Source organism: Asterias rubens, chromosome 2 (assembly GCF_902459465.1).
Source record: "Asterias rubens chromosome 2, eAstRub1.3, whole genome shotgun sequence".
NCBI lineage: Eukaryota > Metazoa > Echinodermata > Asteroidea > Forcipulatida > Asteriidae > Asterias > Asterias rubens.
Genome location: NC_047063.1, coordinates 3,215,140 through 3,237,965, shown reverse-complemented (window position 1 = coordinate 3,237,965; position 22,826 = coordinate 3,215,140). Strand labels below are relative to the sequence as shown.

Here is a 22,826-nt window from a genome sequence, read left to right as displayed (position 1 = left end):
ATGGCTGACCGTGTTAATCGACGAGGTAAAAGAAAAACCACGCAATTTTGAGTGATACTTGTGTGGATTATTATATTCTAGTTTTAAAATATCTCTCTAATCATAATGCATTTTATAACAAACGATTTCAAACGCTTTTCAAAGACCAACTCGACCGATCCAAGGCAACGTGTTCCTTTAAAGACGCATTGCATTCAGGCACCGCATTCGTGCGGCTGTGGTTATGCACATTTTTAGCTTTATTCAAGTAAGCAAACTATTACACAGCCTTGATCAAGGCTACATGTTCATTTAAATTTTCCCCCAAATTCGAGCCCCGATCTTGATTTAGTACCTCTAATAAGATGAATAATGATACATGATACATGTACTCTAAGAATTAAACACATGATGAAAAATATAGTTACAAAAGATATCAGTGGAAAAACTGAAAATTATGATATTGAAAAAATTGAGTAAGCTTACAGAAAGAACTTAGTAAACAACAGGTATTTGTGCTTAGATACTTTATCTGCTTTATAGGCAGCGCCATGAAAATTGTACCCAAATGTTCTATGCTTCCTTGACAAAATTACTACTGAAATAATTGACAAAATTCAGCTACTTCTGTCCAGCACAGTTTTTTTCTTTTTCTTGCAAGTCATGGATATTTAACAGCTGTATGGAGAAGAAGGCAATTTAACCCTAGGTGGCCACAAGGTCTAGTTAGTAGAGTGCCGGAGAGCGCCGTATCTGGAGGTCGATGGTTTGAGTCCCACTCTGGTCAATTATTTTGGGGGGTATTTTTCCAATGTCTTCAATTTATTAATGAGACTAAATAGACTCACAAGGCACATTATTCTTTCTACAGTTGTTCTTTTAACAGCACTCTCATGTTGCATTTACGGTGAAATGTTTAATGCATAAAATTCTCACCTACGTTCCTTTTGTCAGGTTCTTTGTGGCTCAAATCGTTAAAGATAGTGGACACTATTGGTAATTATTCAAAATAATTATCATCAAAAAACCTTTCTTGATTACGAGTAACGGGGAGAGGTTGATAGTATAAAACGTTGTGAGAAACGTCTCTCTCTGAAGTGACGTAGTTTTTGAGAAAGAAGTAATTTTCCACGAATTTGATTTCGAGACCTCAAGTTTAGAATTTGAGGTCTCGAAATCAATCATCAGAAAGCAAACAACTTCCTAAGGGTGTTTTTTTCCTTTCATTATTATCTCGCAACTTCGACGACCGATTGAGCTCAAATTTTCACAGCTTTGATGTTTTATGCATATGTTGAGATACATAAACTTTGAAGAATAGTCTTTCACAATTACCAATAGTGTCCACTGTCTTTAAAGTAGTATGATACGGAAGTGTAAGGCTGTCAGGGCTACTATAAAACTATACATTACTCAATCCCAAGTTATCTACTTTACACACATCTATATTACAAAAGAGACGGAAGTGTATAACTTTAGCTTTAACTTTGCAGCACTTAAGCAGGCATGATAGTCTTCCTACTTTTATCTGATTTTTTCTTTCCAAAACAGCCCCCCCCAAAATGTCACTGTATCTTCATTGAGAATGAGAAATCCATCCACAGTTAGCAGCGGGTTCAACTGCATATCTGTCTGCAGCATTAACAAACAGACACAACGGAAATTTGATCTGCCCAAAGGCAACCTTTAGAGATTCAAATTTGTTGTCGCCTTTTAAGTGTATAGGATTTGAGGCATTGCATGGTGAGGTATCAATGTACATTTGGTTTGCGGTAACATCATGTGTGTATCTACTTGCCAGGTAGAGTTTGTTCTTAGAGAACTGTCTTGCTTTATTCTACTTCCTTTTAAGTGATGTATAACCATCGTGGGCATTTCAGACAAAATAACCACAGAGGATGCTTACTACCATTGCCATCTTTATAACAAGGAGGCTTTTGGAAAAACAATTTTCTTTCAGAGTCAAGACAACATCAAAGTATGACCCTAACTTTACTAAAGTACTTTTTATGAGACAATAATAATAATAACAGTGGCTTCTTGTTATATAGCGCACATATTCGCCACTCAGTGAAGCTCAAGGCGCTTTAACATTCAGTATTTTCCTGCAACTGCAAGTATGAGGGGCTATTCGCTTGATTATGAGATCTACTTCTTTTACATAGTACCATGTAATGGTTTTACAAGGTGCAGTAGCGCAGAGTGCTGCCAATCAAACCATGAACACCGGGACAAACCCAACACCCCTGAGACATTATCATGTGCAAGAATTACTGAACAATGATAACTGGGAATGCCAAATGAATATTAAGAAAATTACTGATAAGGCATCTTTAATAAGTTTAGTAGACAAAAAATAGATGCGACTTATAAACACTTTTTTATTAAAAAAATATACGAGTTGAAAGGAATTTTCAGTTATTCCTCATGTATCATTTAAAAAACCCAAGAATGAATGGAATCTTTCAAAACTCCACGTTGTTCCACTTGTGCAAATGATGCCATCCGAGTAAGGCGTCCTCTTGTTAGAGATCTAGAAGAGGTTGCTCGGTGGCTCCAACCTCGTTCCCAGCGATACGCAAGCGCGCTGCGCCATTTCCCCCAGAGTGCCTTACGTGATCATAACCTCTGGAAGTGTGACTTTAGAATATCCAAATATATTGGATATTGTAATTAGTCCTGTGGTTGAACCATTCTGTGTCTGAGAAGTACCAAGAGTGTGCGATCAAAAGAGGCATCAAATCATAGAGCAACCATTCCCCTCTCATCTTTTGATCTTGTGACATGTCTAACTGTATGCAGTTACTAAGGGGACTGTGTAAAAACATGATTCATTTGAAACTCGTGGATTGTGCTAAAAAAAATATCTTTTTAACACATACGTACTGAGGACCCTACAAGTGCTCCAAGTTGTTACCATGCACACAGAGCACTCGCTTTTGGTTAGCATTTTTTTAGTTCTTTTGTTTTGGGGTAAAAGACAATAGGTATCGATACGGCGCATTGCCCACAGGAGAAAAGCTGCATTTGCACCACGCGGAACGCTACACAGACGCTGAGCTCACGCCCTACGCACAAAGAACAGCTATTGTCCATTCATTTACCTCCATTGACCCCAATGAGGGCCCTTTCTGACCCCAGTGAGGGTGCTTTTCGAGCGTGTGACGTCACATGCAAGGGATCTATTGGGCCATGCGCATTTGCATTAGTAGCCTGATGACAGGCGATTGCCTCCCGTGCCCCTGGTCATTGCCTTGGTGCCCTTAAAATGCTCCAGTAGAAAATTCTTTCCTCATAGGGTGTCCATTTACCAAGGAGAAAATGCCTTGGTGCACTTGCCCTTTCAAAATCGAAGCATACAGGCCTGTGATGACGTCACTACATAAGGTCTATACAGTTGTTTGATCCACAGTATACGCGCTTGTAAAATCTAGTTGATTATGACAAGAGGGTTACTGACTTGGGGGAACGGCGAGGGGAGTGTGGGGTTGCGGCGCGGTGATTGGGCTGATACCGTGTTTCTTCATGAAAGCTATAATTTGCTCTGGAACCTCTGCCAAGACGTCTTTGGCAAGACGTGCTTGACTGAGCTGCTGGTTGCTACTACCGACACCGCCGACGTAATCTCTGAAGGGCACGAACTGCAAACAGACAAAATGAGAAGATGTTTGTTTATAAAATTATTCTCAAAAAGCTTTATACTATCAAAAGCTGATGTACTTTCATGTGAACCAAGTCAGTTTTTTTATCGCCATTAATTTTAAGAGTGATTATCAAACGTATATTTTTTCCTTGAAGAAACAAATAAAACAGTTGAAGAGAGTTTTGACTTAAAGGCAGTGGACACTATTGGTAACTACTCAAAATAGTTGTTAGCAGAAAAAACTTACTTAGTAACAAGCAACGAAGAGCTTCCCTATAAAGTAACGTAGTTTTTGAGAACGAGGTAAATTCTCACTCAAATAATAAAATCATCCGGGCATGAAGCCTCTGAAAGCCCACCAACTTGTACAATAAGGGTATTTTTCCTTTCATTATTTTCGTGCAACTTGGATGACTAATTGAGACCCAGTTTTCAAAGGTGTTTTGTTTTTATTGAATATATTGGGATACACCAAGTGAGAAGACTAGTCTTTGACAATTACCAAATGTGTCCAGTGTCTTTAAGAGAATAGAATTGGAAGTACATAATTACTTGGACAATGTCTCTCTCAGCGACTTTTCCTCGGTATGTCAGTGCCTTCTTGTCTGCGTCCAGTTCTTCCATAGCTAAATATAAAAACAATCATAAACTGAATTAAATGATTTTGATCAACATTATTATCAACCTATAGTTGTATTTGTATATTTATTCAGCAATTAATTTACAGTGTCATGGCCGAGTGGTTAAGAGCATCGAATTCAAGTTCTGGTGCGTTTTTCACCGGAGTGTGGGTTCGAATCCCGGTCGTGACACTTGTGTCCTTGAGCAAGATACTTTACTATAATTGCTTCTCTTCACCCAGGGGAATAAATGGGTACCTGCGAGGGTAGAGGGTGATATTGTGAATGAAAAAGCCTTTGGAGCGATATAAACTGTTGCCCAGGTTGTATACTCCCAAGGGAGCTGAGAAACATTTAAAAAAAGGGATGTTATTGGCCCTATGACCAGGGCACTAATGTAAAGCGCTTTATAGAGAATTAAGTGTTAGTTATTAGGCGCTATATAAATCGAAAGTTATTAATTTAGCAATAATGGTCAAGTGTCTTGCTAAAGGACACAAGTGTCACGAGTCTGAAACCCACACTCTGCTGAACAGAAACACTACAGCTTGAGTCTGGTACTCTTATTCGCGCAGCCAAGACACGCCAATTAACAATAGAACAATAGTACACACATTTTGACTGCTTCGAGTGATATGGTTAAACCTACGACTCCCGAGATGATCCCCGGAGCGCGGCCGAGGGAAATTGGAACATTCCAGGGATCGCCGAGGGAGTCAAAGTTTTAACCATACCATGAGTAAAAGCAGTCAATATTTGTTTTATTACACCTCAACAAACTATTTATCACCCTCGTACACGCAACATTCATACGCACTTTTCAGATCCACAGATGCATGACTGATTGGGTTTGAGGTGGGTAAAAAGACATCTGGGTGTTGCCCGCGCCATGTAACAGGTCGACTATTACATGGCAAACGATTATCACAAGGCCGTCAGGTTTCTAGTAAAAGATACACATATCATGTGTCGTGCTCTAAACCAATGAAAAGGCAGATTTTTTTGTAAGGGTTGTTATAGAAAGGCCAGTTGATCACTAAATGGACTCACCATCAAATTCAGCTGGTCCTACTCCGATAATGATGATTGACATCGGAAGGGTACTGGCCTGGTTTTAAACAGATCAAATAAAAAACTATTTAAAGAATTTTCTAAGTTCATTTTCCAGCTGAACATAACTTAGCTAAAATCTAATCATGCGTCATACCTAATAGCCATTTTACCAATGTAAGAAAAACTATTTTGATAAATCATAAGACTGACGACAATGCAATAATAACTAGGCCTATTCTAAGTAATTTCAGTTGAACTAATTAAAAAATACTAATTACATATTGGTTCAAAACAACATAGCAAAAGAGTAGGTTAATGGAAAAATAAGCAAGAAAGAGGTCAAGGAACAAATGATATGCACAACACTTTTGGAAAGAAGCAATTACAAATAATATGTTGTGAAATCATAGCAGTACACACTGCTAAAATAGCCTTTAGCAGAAGGCTATTACCACTGTGGTCAAGTAGTATGACATCAGCTCTAGCAATATAAGCCACAATCCCAAAAAACTTAAAGTTGCTACAATGAAAACACACCTCAATGAACCATGTATACATTGTTATAATAAAAGCAATAAAATTCCTGCAAAATGGAGGAAGAAATGGTTTTAGAATGTTATACTTTTTCAAATTCACAGGTCACATTTCAAAAAGAAATTCACAGGTTACATTTCAAAAAGAAATTCATAGGCAACATTTCAAATAGAAACTCACAGGATACATTTAAAAAAGACATTCACAGGTTATTGTGATAAAAAAGAAATACATTTCCTGCAAAAAAAACCCAGAAAAAATGGATTTAAAATGTTATACTATTTCAAATTCACATGTCACATTTCAAAAAGAAATTCACAGGTTACATTTCAAAAAGAAATTCACAGTCAACAATTCAAATAGAAATTCACAGGTTACATTTCAAAAATAAATTCACGGGTTACATTCCAAATATAAATTCACAGGTAACATTTCAAAAATAAATTCACAGGTTACATTTCAAAATTCAAAAAGAAATTCACAGGTTAAATTTCGAAAAGAAATTCACAGGTTAGTTTTTCAACAAGAAATTCACAGGTTACATTTCAAAAATAAATTCACAGGTTACAAAATTTTTTTTGGGGGGGGTGGTGGTGGTGAGCTTTGAAAAATCTCACGCATAGCTGGCCTCTGGACTTGGCATCTCTGGTTACATTTCAAAAAGATATCACAAAAAAATATAAAACCCCTTACTCGAAATATTTGTCAGCATAAAAACTTCTTTGGTAACGCGCAATGGAGAGCTGTTGATAGTATAAAGATTTGTGAGAAACGGCTCCCTCTGGCGTCACGTAGAAATTGAGCAAGAAATAATTTCTCCCTAAAAGATTTGAATTGGTTTCGAGACATCAGATGCGGTCTCAAATTCAAGCATCTGAAAGCACACAACTTGTGCAACAAGGGTGTTTTTTCTTTTATTATTCTCTTGCAACTTCGATGACCAATTGAGCTCAAACTGTCACATGTTTGTTATTTTATGTATATGTTGAGATACACCAAGTGAGAAGACTGGTCTTTGATAATTACCAATAGTGTCCAGTGCTTTTAAAGTCTTGAGTTTATTTGATTCCTTACCCTGATGATCGCATCTTTAGTCATGTCCATATCAGATATCACACCATCAGTTATGATGAGAAGGATGAAGTAATTAGAGCCATCGGGATAAGCCTTGGCAAACCTGCAAGATAAATCAGATCAAATAATGAGAGTAACACAGCCTAATTATTTTATTTGCCATTTATTTATTTATTTGTTTATTTGTTTATTTTTTTATTTATTTATGTTTTTATTTATTCCCAGACAAACAGTACATACTAAGAATAGGCAATTAACATATGACTACATTGAGAACAAAAGGGTACAAAGACAAATCGTCATACAAATTTGGAAAATAGCACATCAAATACCATATCAAATATAAATATATAAAATCTATAGAAAGACAGCAAAGGCAAATACATGAACTAACATGAAACAATTGATACAAAGGAATATGCAAATGAGTCTACTTGTGGGTGGTTTCTCAGGTTCCAATAGACCTTTATCATGCTGTCAGCATCTTGGTCATGCTCCCCGTTTCCATAACAGTAATGAATGCTAACATTCATTGCGCAAACATGGCACCAGACTATTATTTCTTCCAGCCTCAGTTTGGTTACAATGAGTTGGAATGGAGTAAAATCAAGATGGCCACACTGTGATAAAGGTCTACAAACAATGAGCCTGAGAGTCTCTGGGGTGCATAGGATTAATATTGGCTGATATGAAGAACAGACAAAACAAACTGCAATTTGAAATGAAAAGGCATGAAGGAAAAAGAAAGTGAATATACTAGAGTAAAACCATGGAGGTCTAACTCTTTGTTAAAATCAAAGGGGAATTAAACAAAACCATACATTTTTCACTTGTCACATATAATAATAATAATAGTAACAAATTCTTATATAGCGCATTTCACAATAACCGTATCAATGCGCTTTACATTAGTGCCCTGGTCATTGGGCCAATAACATCCCTGTAATGTTTCTCAGCTCCCTAGAGAATATACAGCCCTGAGCTGCCTGTAAGGCGCTTGTGGCTTTTCATACACAATATCAACTTCTACTCTCGCAGGTCCCCAATTATACCCCTGGGAGAAGAGAAGCAATTATAGTAAAGTATCTTTCTCAAGGACACAAGTGTCACAACCGGGATTCGAACCCACACTCTGGTGACTTAACACCAGAACTTGAATTTGATGTTCTTAACCACTCGGCCAGGACACTCTATAAAACACAAAGATTGAAGTACATATAGAAGCAACTACTTACTGTGCTACATGGTTGATGATCGGTGCAAAGTTAGTAGGGCCATACAGCTGCACCTGTCTTATGCAGTTCTGATATGCTTGCATGATACCAGGAATACCCGTGCAGAACGGAGACTGAGGATTGAAATTCTGTCCAAAAGAAAAAAAGGTGACAATTATTTTTAGGTATTTTTATCAGCATTTTTCATAAAAGGCCGTGTCCGAAACTGCGACTTCGGCTGCAGCTACGGCTAGATCAGCACGTCTGCCAGTATTGAAGAATAGGGAACACGCTGATCTAGGTGTGGTGGTTTTGGCGACACCAACCAGAAAAATTGGTCATCGGTTGAGAGTTTTTCGCGTGTTCAGTTGAGCACGGTGACAATGCCGTTCAGACCAACCGGTAACCGCCTTGTTGGGTCTGTTGGGCTGTGGTTGGGGTCGCCAAAACGCACTCTAGCTGTACGTGTAACCGAAGTCGCCGTTTCGAACAGGGCCTTATTCTCAGAAAAAAGGGGAGAAATAGTCAGGCTCTATTTTCAAACAATGAGCTTGAGTTTATCTCTGAACATAGGGAATAAGACCAAGATGGCTGTCTAGCAACAAAAGTAAACCTTACCACGGAGAACTCGTGAGACACTCGACCGTCTGGAGGTAGCTTTGCACCAAAGCCCAGAACAGGAAAAAGTTTATCAAAGTCGTAGTCTTGGATGACCTCTCCAACAGATGAAATTGCGATCTCATAATGATTGGGTTGATAAGGGTTGATGTAGTGAAGGGAACTACTGTGAGTAGGGTTACCTAAAATCAAGGGGAAAACAAAAACCATAATTAAGACCTTGTATTAATTAGCTGTATGTAGAGCCCTGGTTTACAGTTATGTAAAAGATGTTAAATTTGCATCAGGGATAAAGAATGTTAATTTTGGTTTTTACCCATACACCGATGTGTGTTAGCACTGTGTACTCAGTACTTTCCCCGAGTCCGGTGAAAACATTTCACAGGCATATTACTCGGATGGGATTCGAACCCACGACCATTGCAATTTTAAAGCAGTATATTACAGACTATCGAGATTGCCCGGTAGCTAGAGGCAGTTCGAATCCTATATTTTGGCAGTGGGTACCGCAACGATATATAATAGATGTTAACTTTGCGTCGGGGAAACAGAATAATAGTTTTGGTTTAATGTTAAAGGAAATTCCACCCGCTTAAATTTGAGGAGCCAGAGCCAGAACCCAAGCCAGAGTCAGAACCCCTTAAAGGCAGTGGACATTATTGGTAATTACTCAAAATAATTATCAGCATAAAACCTCACTTGGTAACGAGTAATGGGAAGAGGTTGATAGTATAAAACCTTGTGAGAAACGGCTCCCTATGAAGTGGAGCAGTTTTTGAGAAAGAAGTAATCTTCCACGAATTTGATTTTGAGACCTCAGATTTAGAATTTGAGGTCTCGAAATCAAGCATCTGAAAGCACACAACTACGTGTGACAAAGGTGTTTTTTTTCTTTCATTATTATCTCACAACATAGATCACAAATTGAGTTCAAATTTTCACAGGTTTGTTATTTTATGCATATGTTGAGATACACCAAGTGAGAAGACTGGTGTTTGGCAATTACCAATAGTGTCCAGTGTCTTTAATAGTTCCTACCATTAGAAGCTGTGAAGTCAATGGCTACAGTGAAGTTGATCTGCATTCCTCCCGAGATATAATCCAAGAAACTGTGCTGCTTCTCGATCACACAGTTTGTCAATTCAATCGTGCCGGAATTCTTGTAGCTTTTCTTCTTGGCCTTCTTCTTAGGATTTATCAGCTACAGAGAGTCGATAAAAAAACACACATAATAATAATAATAATAATATCAAAGTTTTATATAGCGCACGTATCTACATGTACCAAACAAGGTACTCAAGGCGCTCAGTATATACAAACTTTCAGAAAGATAGGTTATTGCAGTGATGGATTCTAAGACCCAAATATGTAGCACCTTATAATTAAGGGTTTACAAGGTGCTACGGCGCTTACAGCAGCCACAGCCAGGAACATCGGGGCGAACCCATTCTATTTTCGATAAGTGCACTGGGTTCTTTTACATGCATTACACAACACATGGGACCAACGGCCTTACATCCGAAGGACGGAGCAATGGTTAAGTGTCTTGCTTAAGTGTCACGGCTTGGGATTCGAACCCATACTCTGCTGATCAGAAACACCAGAGTTTAAATTTCGATGATCCAATAATCACTCGGCCACGACACTTCCACACAAGTGTCACGGCTTGGGATTCAAACCCACACTCTGCTGATCAGAAACACCAGAGTTTGAATTCGATGATCTTAACCGCTTGGCCACGACACTTCCAATTTTTGCACAACAATACATTCAATATTTGCAGTAATAATCCTAGGTTCCTATATAGGGCTTTATCACACCCCGATGAGGGCAGGTGACATCGCTCAGTATTTTGTTCTGCAAGGTATTGTACAGCAGCTATGCTTTTAGTATTAGACCTATTCCTTTACAAGGTGCTGTGGCGCAATATACTGACGATCAAAACTGGGAATACTGGGGTGAACCCCTTTTCTCTCTTTTTTTTTTATAGCCAATACTCCTCCGCAAATTTACTAGTGAAAAACTTCTTTAGGCAATAAGAAGCAAGACTGATTAAACCATTTGAAATTGAAGGCACTACGTTTTAGCAATGAGTTTTCACAATGTTTTTTATCGTATATAAAAATTTAAAAATTTACCCAGTCAGTTTCCCTTGTGGTTTATATTGATATCTGAAACAAAAAGTCGCATCCCTTTAAGGTGATCCCCTAGCTGCCGCTTCCCAGGTTGTATCATAATTTGGGTATGATCCCTGGCTACACGGCAGTTAACAGTTGCTTGGCTTCTGACTGGTACCCCTGAACAAAGATATTGACAAAATAGGGACACCGCCAACATAGGGCTAGATAGCTCATTTGTTAGAGCGTCGGCACGTTCATCCGTAGGTCGTTGGTTCGAATCCCACTCAAGTCAATTCTTTGTTCAACCCCAAAAGTAAATAAAAATTGTTTATTATCATGTTACTTCTGTTTCATCTATTGTTGAAGAGCAATGAGTAATGTATTTTAGAATGTGCACTTAATAAATCCATTGCTGAAGTGCCATGAGGAATTTATTTCAGAATGTGCACTTTATAAACCATTACACCACAACATCCTTTAGAAGCCAATGCTACTGACTCACCAAAAATATTTCTATGAATAGAAACATTTTGTTGTCTAGACTTGCTTTTTCAAACGTATATCCTTTATGTGTATATCAGTGTATTTCTTTGCTCGTTTGACTTTTACAGTTGTTCAGTGATTTGTATCAGCTGCTGTGCTGTTTTATATGCCCTCTCTTGCCTGGATATATTTTTGGGGATTTAGGAGACATACGCCTTTTGGCGATAGTTATTTTTTCAACTTTTATGCTCTCCTGGGCACCCCACTCTTGTTTTACTTTGTCATCTTAAATATTTTTAATGTGTACATGTGCTTGTTAATGTGTTTGCCCAATTAAATATTATGATTATTATTAGAATAAAAAGGCTCAATACCTTTCAAAATTGAGCAAGAGAAAATGGAAACAGGATTACCTCGTAGGTTTGCCTTCCGGTCAAAATCTGTCTCATATTTGTTGTGAATATTCCAATAAGATCATGGCTACTGAAACAAAGAAAACAGGCATAAACAAAAGTTTACATGTTAACATAATATTCTGTTCTTTCCTCGTAAATTTCCCTCCAAAATTATTCACTGACCCAATTCCCTTGTGGTTTTCATCACAACGATCTCCGTTGCGCCATTTTGAGAAACATTGTCCCGTGTGTCATAAAAACTACAGCACCCCAGCAAGTAATATTTTATAAGGGAAGCTTTCTGCCATCATTATCTTCAAACTATTTATTTTTATAATGTAAATCTGTGGACATTGTGTTTTGTGTCATAAAAAAAGTAATTATATATAAGAACTTATATATAAGAACTAGAGGGTGCACTGGCCTTTACACGCGACATGGCATGCGCGCAGGCAGCCATTTTCTAAGCGTGTGTTTGTACGGCCATAATATAATTTGAAAAAACAGCATCAATAAACACAAACTTAAACGTGTATTTCATATTCAAGGCGCGTACAGAATAGCACGTGCGTGTCATCTTGCGGTCCCGTCGCGTTTGTGCAAGAAGCATCACCGGTGCGCCCTCTGGTTCTTATAGAACTCTATGACCCTAACCCATTAAAAATTGTCTCTCACCCTCCATCACTGTCCCAATCGAAACATTCCACCTTGATGGTCCGCTCTACGTCTCCGTTACACAGCGATCTAACCAGGACAGGAAACGGCCGCCATGTTGGATTGAGGGTGTTCTTTATTACCTCTGTCTTATGACATATTGTGTACCTGGAAAAAAAAAATCATGAAATAAACATCACTATTCAAGTGTGTAGAGGAAATGTCCATGAGGTCAATTTTTAATATTTTTTATATCATGGTGAACAACAATTTTAATCATGAAGAGTTTGGTGAAATCGACGGCTGGACACTTTTGGTAATTGTCAAAGTCCACTCTCATCTGGTGAATCCAAACATATGAATAAACACCAAATCTGTGGACATTTTGACGCAATTGGTCACCGAATTTGCATGAGAATATTGAACGAATAAACACTCTTCTTGCACAAATTTGTGTGCTTTCAGATGCATAACAAAAGGCTTCAGGCCTGAACTAGGCTACTCCAGAGGGAGCCGTTTCTCACATTGATTTTCACTATCAACAGCTCTCCATTGTTTGTTACCAAGTAAGTTTTTATGCTAACAATTATTTTGAGTCATTACCAATGGTGTCCATGTGCCTTCAACGATTAAATAAATACCTCTTGGTACGGAAGAACATAACATTACAACTTACGAATTGTCTTCATTACAACGATAGAACACCATGAAAGGATCCGACTTTCCAAGGAAGTCTTTCTTGTCGAGTTTATGACCACAGAAGCTCAATGTAGCACGATCCTGCAGGGAGAGTTAAAACTTAGTACTCAAATATGAAAACAAGATAAAAACCAGGATAAATAACTTGATCAAGTTTCAAATGATTTGGAGCTGAAGAAGTGATCATTTACCAAAGGGGTATTCAAAACCAAGGGTTGAAGTGTCAGGGCTCAATCTAACCCTATGCTGTCAGTTTTGCTATTTTGTCAGTATCTTTGGTTGAGGTTGTCAGGCAGAAGCCATACAACTGTTACCTGCCAAGTATAGCCAGGGATCACACCCAAGTGTACAGTAATCCATAGGTTGGTAGTTCAAATCCCACTCCAGCCAATTTTTCTATGTTCAACCCAAAATCATTGAACAAATGAAACTTGACAATGTTAGTACGCAGATTTGTATGCGCTTCTTAAGATAGCCTCAAGGATTCACCGGGCTGCGCTTACAATATTTTTATCCAGGTTACTGTTTCATTTTTTTTCAAACAATTTTGTTGTATTCATTGTAAACAATTTCTCTCCTAAACCATTTATGTCTCAACTTTGTAATAGTGTAGTTTTTTGTTCTTTTTCTTCTCTGTTTATTTGCATATTAATCAACCTTCGATCGCCATGGAATTTTTCTTTAAAGAAAAAAAACGCCATAAAAGAGCGAAAATAAAAGAAAAAAGGTCTGTCAATCTTACCTTGCAGTCACTGACTTCTTCTGCTGATATAATAATTCTACCGCATTTCTTACCCGCTCCACTAAAACAGGAAAAGATCAAACACAGATGTACATAATTGAAAATGGATTTCACACAAAAATAATTAAGACTAGTCTTATCTCGAGTTGGGATGAGTTACTAGTCCTAACTAAGGACTAGCCTTAAGTTTTTAATATCTAACACTTTGTGAAATCAACCCAAGGATTGACAAATATTAGAAACAAAATTTGGTTCGTTTCTACTTTTTATATTATCATTATTATTTCATGTTATCAAAAAGGAAGATCACATTTTCCTTAGAACTGACACCTTCTTGAGTCTGGCTACGTCCCGTAGCCTTAAGGTCGGTTCATACTCACTGCGTATTCACTGCATACGCAGCGCGCAGTGCGTAAAAGGAAGCACAGTGCGTAATCGTTTTTTCGCAATATGCGTATGATTTTTTCAAGATGAAAAATAAGGTCATACACACTAATCGGATGCGTAGTCGGACGTATTGAAATATTTTAACATTTTGTCGGATGCGTAGACGCAATTTCAGTTAATAATGGCAAGAACCTGATACGAAAAGATAAAAACTGTGTTTCTTTTTCCAAATCTGTGTAACACAAGCTTGAAAGAATACTGAGATGTAAAAAGGACAGTGACTTCATGGAAGAAAATTTGGCAAATTTGCGATAAAGATTTGGACGGAAGGCATTTTAATTTATGAAAACTCCTTGCACCGGACGAATGTATGAACAGAAGTTGACGCGTTAGTTTCCGCGCGCGAACGCAAACTTAATGCGTATTTATTTTTTATTTTGATGAAGTATGAACGCTTTATCCAATTTCGAATTGTCGGCTGCGTGCACCTAGTCGCAGCGAGTATGAACCGGCCTTTAGGGTCTTGTCACACGAGGCATCTTTTAAAGGTAACTTGGAGGCAACCAACTGCAGTGCTTGCCACAGGACCACTTTGGTAGCACACAAGTAATTTTTTAACATTGTCATAATATCAACAGAAAAAAATATGTAAACATTGAAATGTGAATGGCTTTTCTTCTTGGAGATTGCCTGGAACTGGTTGCTTAAAATTTCCTTGTGTGACATGGTCCTTCAATCTCAAGGATCTTTCTCAGGACCCTTGCTGTTCCTCAAAGCAACGACTTCTGGATTATAGGTTATTACGATATATTCCTGGTAATGAAACCAAATGAACTAAATCAATGTAGCTCGCAAGCCTGAGGAAACCCGTAAACAAGGGTGCTTGCTGTGCAAGGAAAGGAAGTTTCGGGTATTTAGATGTGGGAGTAAAACTCCGGAGAATTGTTCCAAGAAAAACCCACAAAATCAAATACGGATTGAATATCTTATACTGAACCTTGAGCGAGTTATAAGGGTCCTATTTCATGGCTCTGCTTACCGAAGCAGGGAATTCTGCGCTAGTGTCAATTGATTTCACTGGTTAGCTGGGAATTTTGCTTTTGCGTGTGCGAACTCCACGTTACAAGGCATTCTACACTTAAACAGCCTAGCGCAGAAATCTTGCGCTTACAAAGTGAGCAGAGAATGGTGATCGTCAGCGCAGAATTCGTCGATAAGCAGAGCCATGAAATTGGGCCAAGGTCTGCCATGAAAACAAAAACAAGATGCTTACGGAATAAAATAATACTCACACTAGAGGCTTCTCCAGACGGTTATTTGAAGAACCCAAGATTTCACCGAGAGTTGTTTCAATTTTACCCAGAAAATCCTGCCACAGAAAAACAAAAATTACATCTATATTTAAGTTAATTTATCTTCCAGTAGGTGCTAATCCATCAATCAGATGCTCCAACTGGAGTGTGAATAAAAAGCTATAACCTACTGTACTCCCAGTTTTATATTGCACTCTGCGTATTGTGAGTGTCAATGCGTCAAGCTCCGCATACAGACAGGGCAAAAATTACATTCTAAACTTTGCGCGTGCATGCTGTTCGTCTACTGAATTTTAAACCAGTGTGCGTTGCACGTGTGACACTTGTCATAAAATGTTACCTAAATTTGTTATGGCCAACTCTTTGATTAGCAAAATGGCGTACTGAAGCATTTCTAAGAAACATGACGCTCCTTTCATCCGTAAACGCTTTGCTAGTCATTCTGCGGACGAAATTGACGGGACAAAAGTCTTGAAAGTCAATGGCTGTTTACACAATAAAATGGTTCCAGTATTGCTAATGAAGTTGTTGTTTAAGTTTAGTTGTTTCTTTGTTTATAAATGAGTTTGTTTTAAAAATTAGACTGGAAAACAAATTTGTTATCAGCCAGTTTGTCCAGTTTGTGTTGATGTATGCATTCGTTGCGGAAGCTCAGACCTACTCCATGAAAACACTTAATAGCATTATAAGTTTAGTAATGAAAGCCTTCTAACCAGCAGAATTTACAGTTTTATGTTCACCAAGAATTTTGCAGTCAGAGCTCGAGCCTGTGTTGGTTAATGCATTCATTGAAGTGGCTCGCATTTATTTACTGCATCAAATCATTATTTCATTTTCAAACTTACGTGGGAAGTCAGCTTTTGAGATTGGGAGTCAACATCAAAGCTGAAAAAAAAAAAAAAAAAAATCACATAATTATACAAGCTGGGATTAGTAGTAAACCTGACAGTTATTATTTTTATTAGGTACTTAACACTGTTCACGTTCAGTATTTTGTTCTGCAAGGTATGTGGGACTAGATCTGAATTATGAGACCTACTCTTTTCACATAGCACCATGTAATGGTGTACAAGGTGCTGTGGCGCAGTATGCAGCCAATCAAACCAGGAACACCGGGGCGAACCCCTTCTCTTTTCGATATTAGTTCACTGTGTTGTTTACGTGAGTTACACAACACACAGGGCCAACAGCTTTATGACCCATCCAAAGGACAACGCATCATGGTTAAGTGTAGTGCTTATGGACACATGTGTCACAAGAGGGACTCGAACCAACACTCTGCTGATCAGACACACCAGAGTTTCGTCTAGTGCTCTTAACCGCTCTACCATGACACGCCACAAACAAGTTTACAATATCACCTTCGCAGACATAAACTCCACTTTTTATTGAATCTGTATAAATACCACCACACCCAATGGGAGTAAAACATGTAAAAGGATGCACTCACATTTCAAATTTCAGCCTCTGGCATTCCTCAAAGAAGTATGTTAAGTTGAACTTCTTAACAAAGTCTGGATTCAGCGAGTTCTTAATCATCTCCGTCCTTTCATACTGCATCCAAAAGAAAGGAAAATTTGAATGAAAAAAAAAATGTTTTTACTTACTTTCTTCAGTAGTGCATTTTACAATAACCCTATCAAAGTGCTTCATATTAGTGCCCAGGGCCCAATTTCAAAGAGCTGCTAAGCACAAAATTTTGCTAAGCATGAAATTTCTTTTCCAACTAAAAATAGGATTACCAGCCAAATTTCCATTTGTTGCATAGTGCTCGTTACTGGTATTCAGCTTTTGTTTGCTTATCCTGAAAATCACATGGAAATTTGGTTGGTAAACCTGTTTTTATCAAGGAAGAAATTTCATGCTAAGCAAATTTGTGTGCTTAGCACCTCTATGAAATTGGGCCCTGGTGACGAATTCACAGAGTTAGGACTAGTCCTAGGGGATGTTAAAAACTTCAGGCTAGTCCCACATATAAGACTAGTTGTAACTCTTTGTGAAATCCACCCCATTGGGCCAATAATATTCCTTCAATCTTTCTCAGCTCCCTGGGAATTAGGGCCAAACAGCCAGCTACCATGGCGTTCTAAAGGTTTTTAATACACAATATCAATCTCTACCCTAGCAGGTACCCATTTATACCCCTGGGTGAAGAGAAGCAATTATAGTATTTGTATTTGGTAATGGACACAAGCTTCATGACCGGGATTCGAACCCACGCTCCAGTGACTTACACTCCAGAACTTAAATTTGATGCTCTAAACCAATCAGCCATGACACACTAGTTATGTATTCTATGCTAACAAAAAGGTACTCAATAGACCGATCCGACGCGCACCGGGCGTGCAAGTGTTTAGCACCGCGCGCCATTGCTGGGGTGTACATGTGCCTAGTTTTGTGCACAAAGACATGAGGAAATCATGTTTCTTTTTACTCTTTATGAAAATTAAATGTTTTCCTCAACGAATAACACAATTTCCTTAACAGGACACCATGATATACGAATGTCGATCACTGACCACAAATATTTGCAAAAAAATATAAGCCGAATCATTTTGAAAAAGGTGCTTGTCTTAGGCATGTTAGGGGTCAAAGAGGCAGAAACTGCATAAATGTCGCTAACATGCATTACATCGGCAAGGTATTTTGTCAGAATTTCAGTATTTTACTTTCTGCTTAATTTTAAAAACTTATCAAGAATGTAGTAAGTTGTTATATCAAGCAGCCATATCAAGGAAATTTCATAGTTCATCAAGGAAGACATTCAATTCCCATAAAAAGGGAAAAGGAAAATGATTTTCTCATGTCTTTGTGCACAAAACTAGGCACAAATGGGGCACAGCGGATGGCGGCGCCCAGCACTTGCGCGCCTGGATCGGTCTATATGCTTTTAAAAAAAAAATTAAAAAAAACAGAAACATTGTAAGATTCAATGTTTTGGGGTGAAAAATTATCCAAACCATATTACATGTACATCTAAGGGAATCCGTTCACAAAATAGTTTATACTATCATCAGCTGCAGTGCTTCTCACATCATCAAATTTGATACCAAAGGCCTTTATTTTGTGGAATATATTAACGTTAAAGGCACTGAACACTATTGGTTATTACTTAAAATAACTGTAAGCATAAAAGGTTGTCCAGTGCTTTTAAGAGTATCTAAAATGTTGCCAGACAAATTATAGTTTTAAGAGATATTGTCCGATGCCAAAACATAGATTCGAACTGCCTCTAGCTACTGGGCAACCTCAGTAGTCTAGTTGGTAAGACACTGCTCTAGAAGTGCAAGGGTCGTGGGTTCGAATCCCACCCGAGTAACATGCCTTTGATATTTTTTCACAGGACTCGGGAAAGTACTGAGTATATAGTGCTAACACACATCAGTGTGTGGGTAAAAACCAAAATTAATAAGTAAGTTTGTACTTACCTCTGCAAAGTCTCTAGACCCCAACTGCGTTGTGTACAACACACACACTGCAAACAGATGGACAACAGTATGTAAGTCAGCCGGTAATGGTGCAATAGTATTAAAAGCAGGTAACCTTAATCTTGTATGCATTAGAATGTTGTGCCTAGCTACTTCTTGTGCCTAAGCTGCTCAATGAATTGAGCACAGAATAGACTGAAGTGTACCTACTGGACACACAATGTCCACAGATTAACACTAAACTTACAGTTTGAAGATTATGATAGTAGAAAACTTCCCTTGAAATTTTACTTACTGAGGTGCTGTAGTTTTTGAGAAATGAGTAAAACAAATAATTTTCGTTCCAGTTTTAGCATGTAAAAAGGTATTAACCAGTTATGCTATGGTTTTGGTATAATATCATAACTGGTTAATGGGATTTTAGACGCTAAAATAATTGTCGTTCCCAAGACGAAAATTATTTTGTGACTTGTTTTACTCATTTCTCAAAAACTACACAACCTCAGTTGGTAATATTTGAAGGGAAGCTTTCCACTATCGTTATCTTCAAACCCTGTAAGTTTAATGTAAATCTGTGGACAATTTGAAAAAGCACCCGAATCCTTTAAAAGACTTCATAAAACAACAAGGAATATAATCCAAAATAAAATTTAATAAAAGAAATTATGTTAAAAATTAAGGCGGTATAAGGGCCTAGAGTGTATAAAATTAAATAAATTGTTCTGTATAAAGAAATGTGTACTGTAACAAATATATTAAAATTATCACATGAAATGGGCAAACTTCACTGTACTTTGTCAAGACTATTTATCACGACTATTAATTATGTTCAAAGATAGAAATAAGGAGCACTAAAAATTGAGGAGAAAAAAAGACCTTTAAGAATGACCAATTCAACATAATTTGATATGGTTAACAAATCCTAGAAATAGCCAAAGTCACTGCCTTATAATGCAAGCTTACTTAAAAAGAAGCAAATTACTCGGCTGGTAGAACACCTGCAGTTAAAACTCAAAGATGAAAGGCAGTGGTTGTAGCTAGACCAATTTTAGTGCTGGGCTTTTAATCCAATTTAGTCCACCAAGGACGAGCGGCAAAACAAACAGTATTCATGTTTTGATATGGGGCCATAATTAGGCCCTACTGAAAGTTCAGGGGAAATCTGTGCTGGGCGGCACAGTGTATTTTGCTCAGACAGAGTGCTGGGGGAAATTTGCAGTTCTGGACTGGCCCGCCCAGCACCGCCCACTGTGGCTACAACACTGGTGGAAGGTTAATCTAATCTATCCTTTTTTTTATAGTATCATCTACGTGTACTTAGATATAAACTATAAGGCTCCCCCGTGGGACCCTTATATAGTTTCTAGAAGTAATCTACATGTACATACTTTATTTTTGACACTTACTTGGATCTGATTTTGACATCACATCTTTGTCTATGAGGTCCCTGAAAATCAAGAAATAATACAAATTGAATAAATAAATAGCATGCATTTATAAAAGTGTCGAATGCTTGTTAATTAGTGTAAATAATCCACAAAATAATAATAATATAAGCATTTTCAAGGCTTAGTTTCCTGCAAAACATACCAGCAACCAAAAACCCCAAGTATTCATTTTTATGCACACTTATTTCTAGGTTTACTATTAAAAAGTAGTAATTACATAAAAATGTTGGTATAAATTTACTCAGTTTACTGTTGGGTAAAAGTTTCCATATGGCGCCACCTTTGATATGAAATAATATCAACAATGAGATTATTGTATTTTTGTAAAAATGAGTGAACACCTGGTGATTCAATTTTGAATACAGACCCCCAGTTACTTGGTCTAAATTAAACCCATGAGCATGATGAGCATTATCTGTTAATAATTTACATTTCAATCACTGTCAGCCCAGCGGAGGACCGATACGTTACGCAAAACCGAAAGGGGATGCCAAAAACCTCAAAAGACAAACGGCTGTACTTACCTGCATGAAATTGTGATTTCCACCCTCGTCGCAGGGACACTCCCTGTTCCTGGTTGAAAAGGCGCTGGATTCATCGCCATTCTCGACGTGTGTTTTTGAGATAACTTCAAATAAAACTTACAAACAGTGGCGAGTCTCAACCAGCATTAATACGAGTACAACAGATAGGAGGTTACAATATTTGTAAACAACTGGATAAATGGAAAAGGGCTTAGCTATCGCGACTATGTTTTGACACAAACTGAATCTCTCTAGCGCTCGTGCATGCAGTACGTGGGTGCGCTTGTTTTGGATATAGTGTGGAACACACGTACATATCTATCATGCGTCCGTACAGTGTACATAAACTTCCGATTAACGGTCCGGCTATTTGTCGCCCTCTATAGTTCACTCGTTGCGCACCTTGTTTTTTATGGTTGCGCGAGGGGGCGGGGCATATTGTTTTTCTGCACTACGAAATTGCCACTGCTGTAGTGCTTTTCAATGGGGAATTTTCTCTTTTTCTAAAAAAGCGGTCCTTAAACAAAATCATGAAAACTTGTGAGGATGGCAATTCTAAACAGCAGGAACAAGAATCTGGGCGGGGTGGTGTATTTTGATTTGAATTCACTGATAAAATGAGATAAAAGAATAACAACATTATTTCAAAACTTTCTTACATTCAAAAATTTCATTTGTTTGTTTGATTTGTTTGTTTGAATTATCAATTCCCATCGAGGGAACTCGGCAAACTCCCACATTAACTAGACGACAATACTTCTAGTCATTGTGAAATCGGCGGTTAGCTGGGGGATTCGAACCCACAACCTTGTGATTGCAAGTCCTGCAGTCTAACCACTTGACCACGGTGACCAAATGAATTACCCTGAAACAATGTTTCTTTTATGGCAAGTTTTTACTTTTGGTTTAAAGATTATTTAACTAAGATTGTTATTTGTTACCTGTGACAAATTAATTATCCCATGTCCAAGTGATGTTTTATGCAATAATGGAAAAAACGTTGCTATGGTCATTGACCATTGCTATTATTTCCGCATAGCTAAAACAGTAACACATAATCTAAAAGCTTTAAACTTGCAAACAAGAAAATAATAAGTAATTGTGTAAAACAAAATAGTGTAACTAAACTCAAACCATTGGGGATTTGTTTTGGTTTGACAAAAAGGCAATACCCAGCAATGCCACCCCCAACTAACTTGTTTGTTGGTAAGGCACATTTATTACTCAATTTGTTTAGGTTGATATCCTTAAACAAAGATTTTCTATTTATTACTGTAACATTTTTCTTTGCCAAAATTTGAATCATTTAAAGGCAGTTGACACTATTGGTAATTATCAAAGACTAGCCTTCACAGTTGGTGTATCTCAACATATGCATAAAATAACAAACCTGTGAAAATTTGAGCTCAATCGGTCATCGAAGTTGCGAGATAATAATGAAAGAAAAAAACACCCTTGTAACACGAAGTTGTGTGCGTTTAGATGGTTGATTTCAAGATCTCAAGTTCTAAATCTGAGGTCTCAAAATCAAATTCGTGGAAAATAACTTATTTCTCGAAAACTATGGCACTTCAGAGGCGGCCGTTTCTCAAAATGCTTTATACCATCAACCTCTCCCCATTACTCGCCACCAATAAAGGTTTTATTCTAATAATTATTTTGAGTAATTACCAATAGTGTCCACTGCCTTTAACAATTGCTTTATACATATTACTTTAGGGAAGTGAACAGTCTTGCAAGTTAAAAGAAACAAGCAAAGGCCAAAATAATAACAAATATTTGAATAAAAATTCTTTATTAATCAAAATAATGTATACACTGTATTACAAAAGACTTTTTACATGATTATTGCTTAAAGCATAAGAATAATATTAATATTTACAAATTTTTCTAACAAG

The 22,826-nt window shown here is 37.6% G+C and overlaps 1 protein-coding gene across 1 annotated transcript; it reads right to left on the bottom strand.

The window, feature by feature from the left end:
• Positions 1–1,745: 1,745 nt before the first annotated feature.
• LOC117304214 (copine-8-like) lies at positions 1,746–21,185 on the bottom strand. Its single transcript, XM_033788650.1, has 17 exons — positions 20,929–21,185; positions 20,363–20,403; positions 18,957–19,003; positions 16,979–17,082; positions 16,374–16,413; positions 15,508–15,584; positions 13,829–13,889; positions 13,064–13,167; positions 12,409–12,555; positions 11,752–11,821; positions 9,774–9,936; positions 8,736–8,917; positions 8,139–8,266; positions 6,904–7,006; positions 5,293–5,350; positions 4,175–4,248; positions 1,746–3,620 (listed from the first exon to the last, which is right to left on the bottom strand). The coding sequence occupies exons 1-17, from the start codon at positions 21,006–21,008 to the stop codon at positions 3,432–3,434; spliced, it is 1,668 nt and encodes a 555-aa protein (XP_033644541.1). The 5' UTR covers positions 21,009–21,185; the 3' UTR covers positions 1,746–3,431.
• Positions 21,186–22,826: the final 1,641 nt, after the last annotated feature.

Bases quoted from the DNA above. Each gene is read 5' to 3' on its own strand.
- LOC117304214 (XM_033788650.1), bottom strand. From the start codon at position 21,008: ATGGCGATGAATCCAGCGCCTTTTCAACCAGGAACAGGGAGTGTCCCT. The intron at 15,585-16,373 runs GTAAGTTTGAAA...TTTCTGTGGCAG, and splicing joins CTCAAAAGCTGACTTCCCAC to GATTTTCTGGGTAAAATTGA. The intron at 3,621-4,174 runs GTAATTATGTAC...GTCTGTTTGCAG, and splicing joins CTGAGAGAGACATTGTCCAA to TTCGTGCCCTTCAGAGATTA.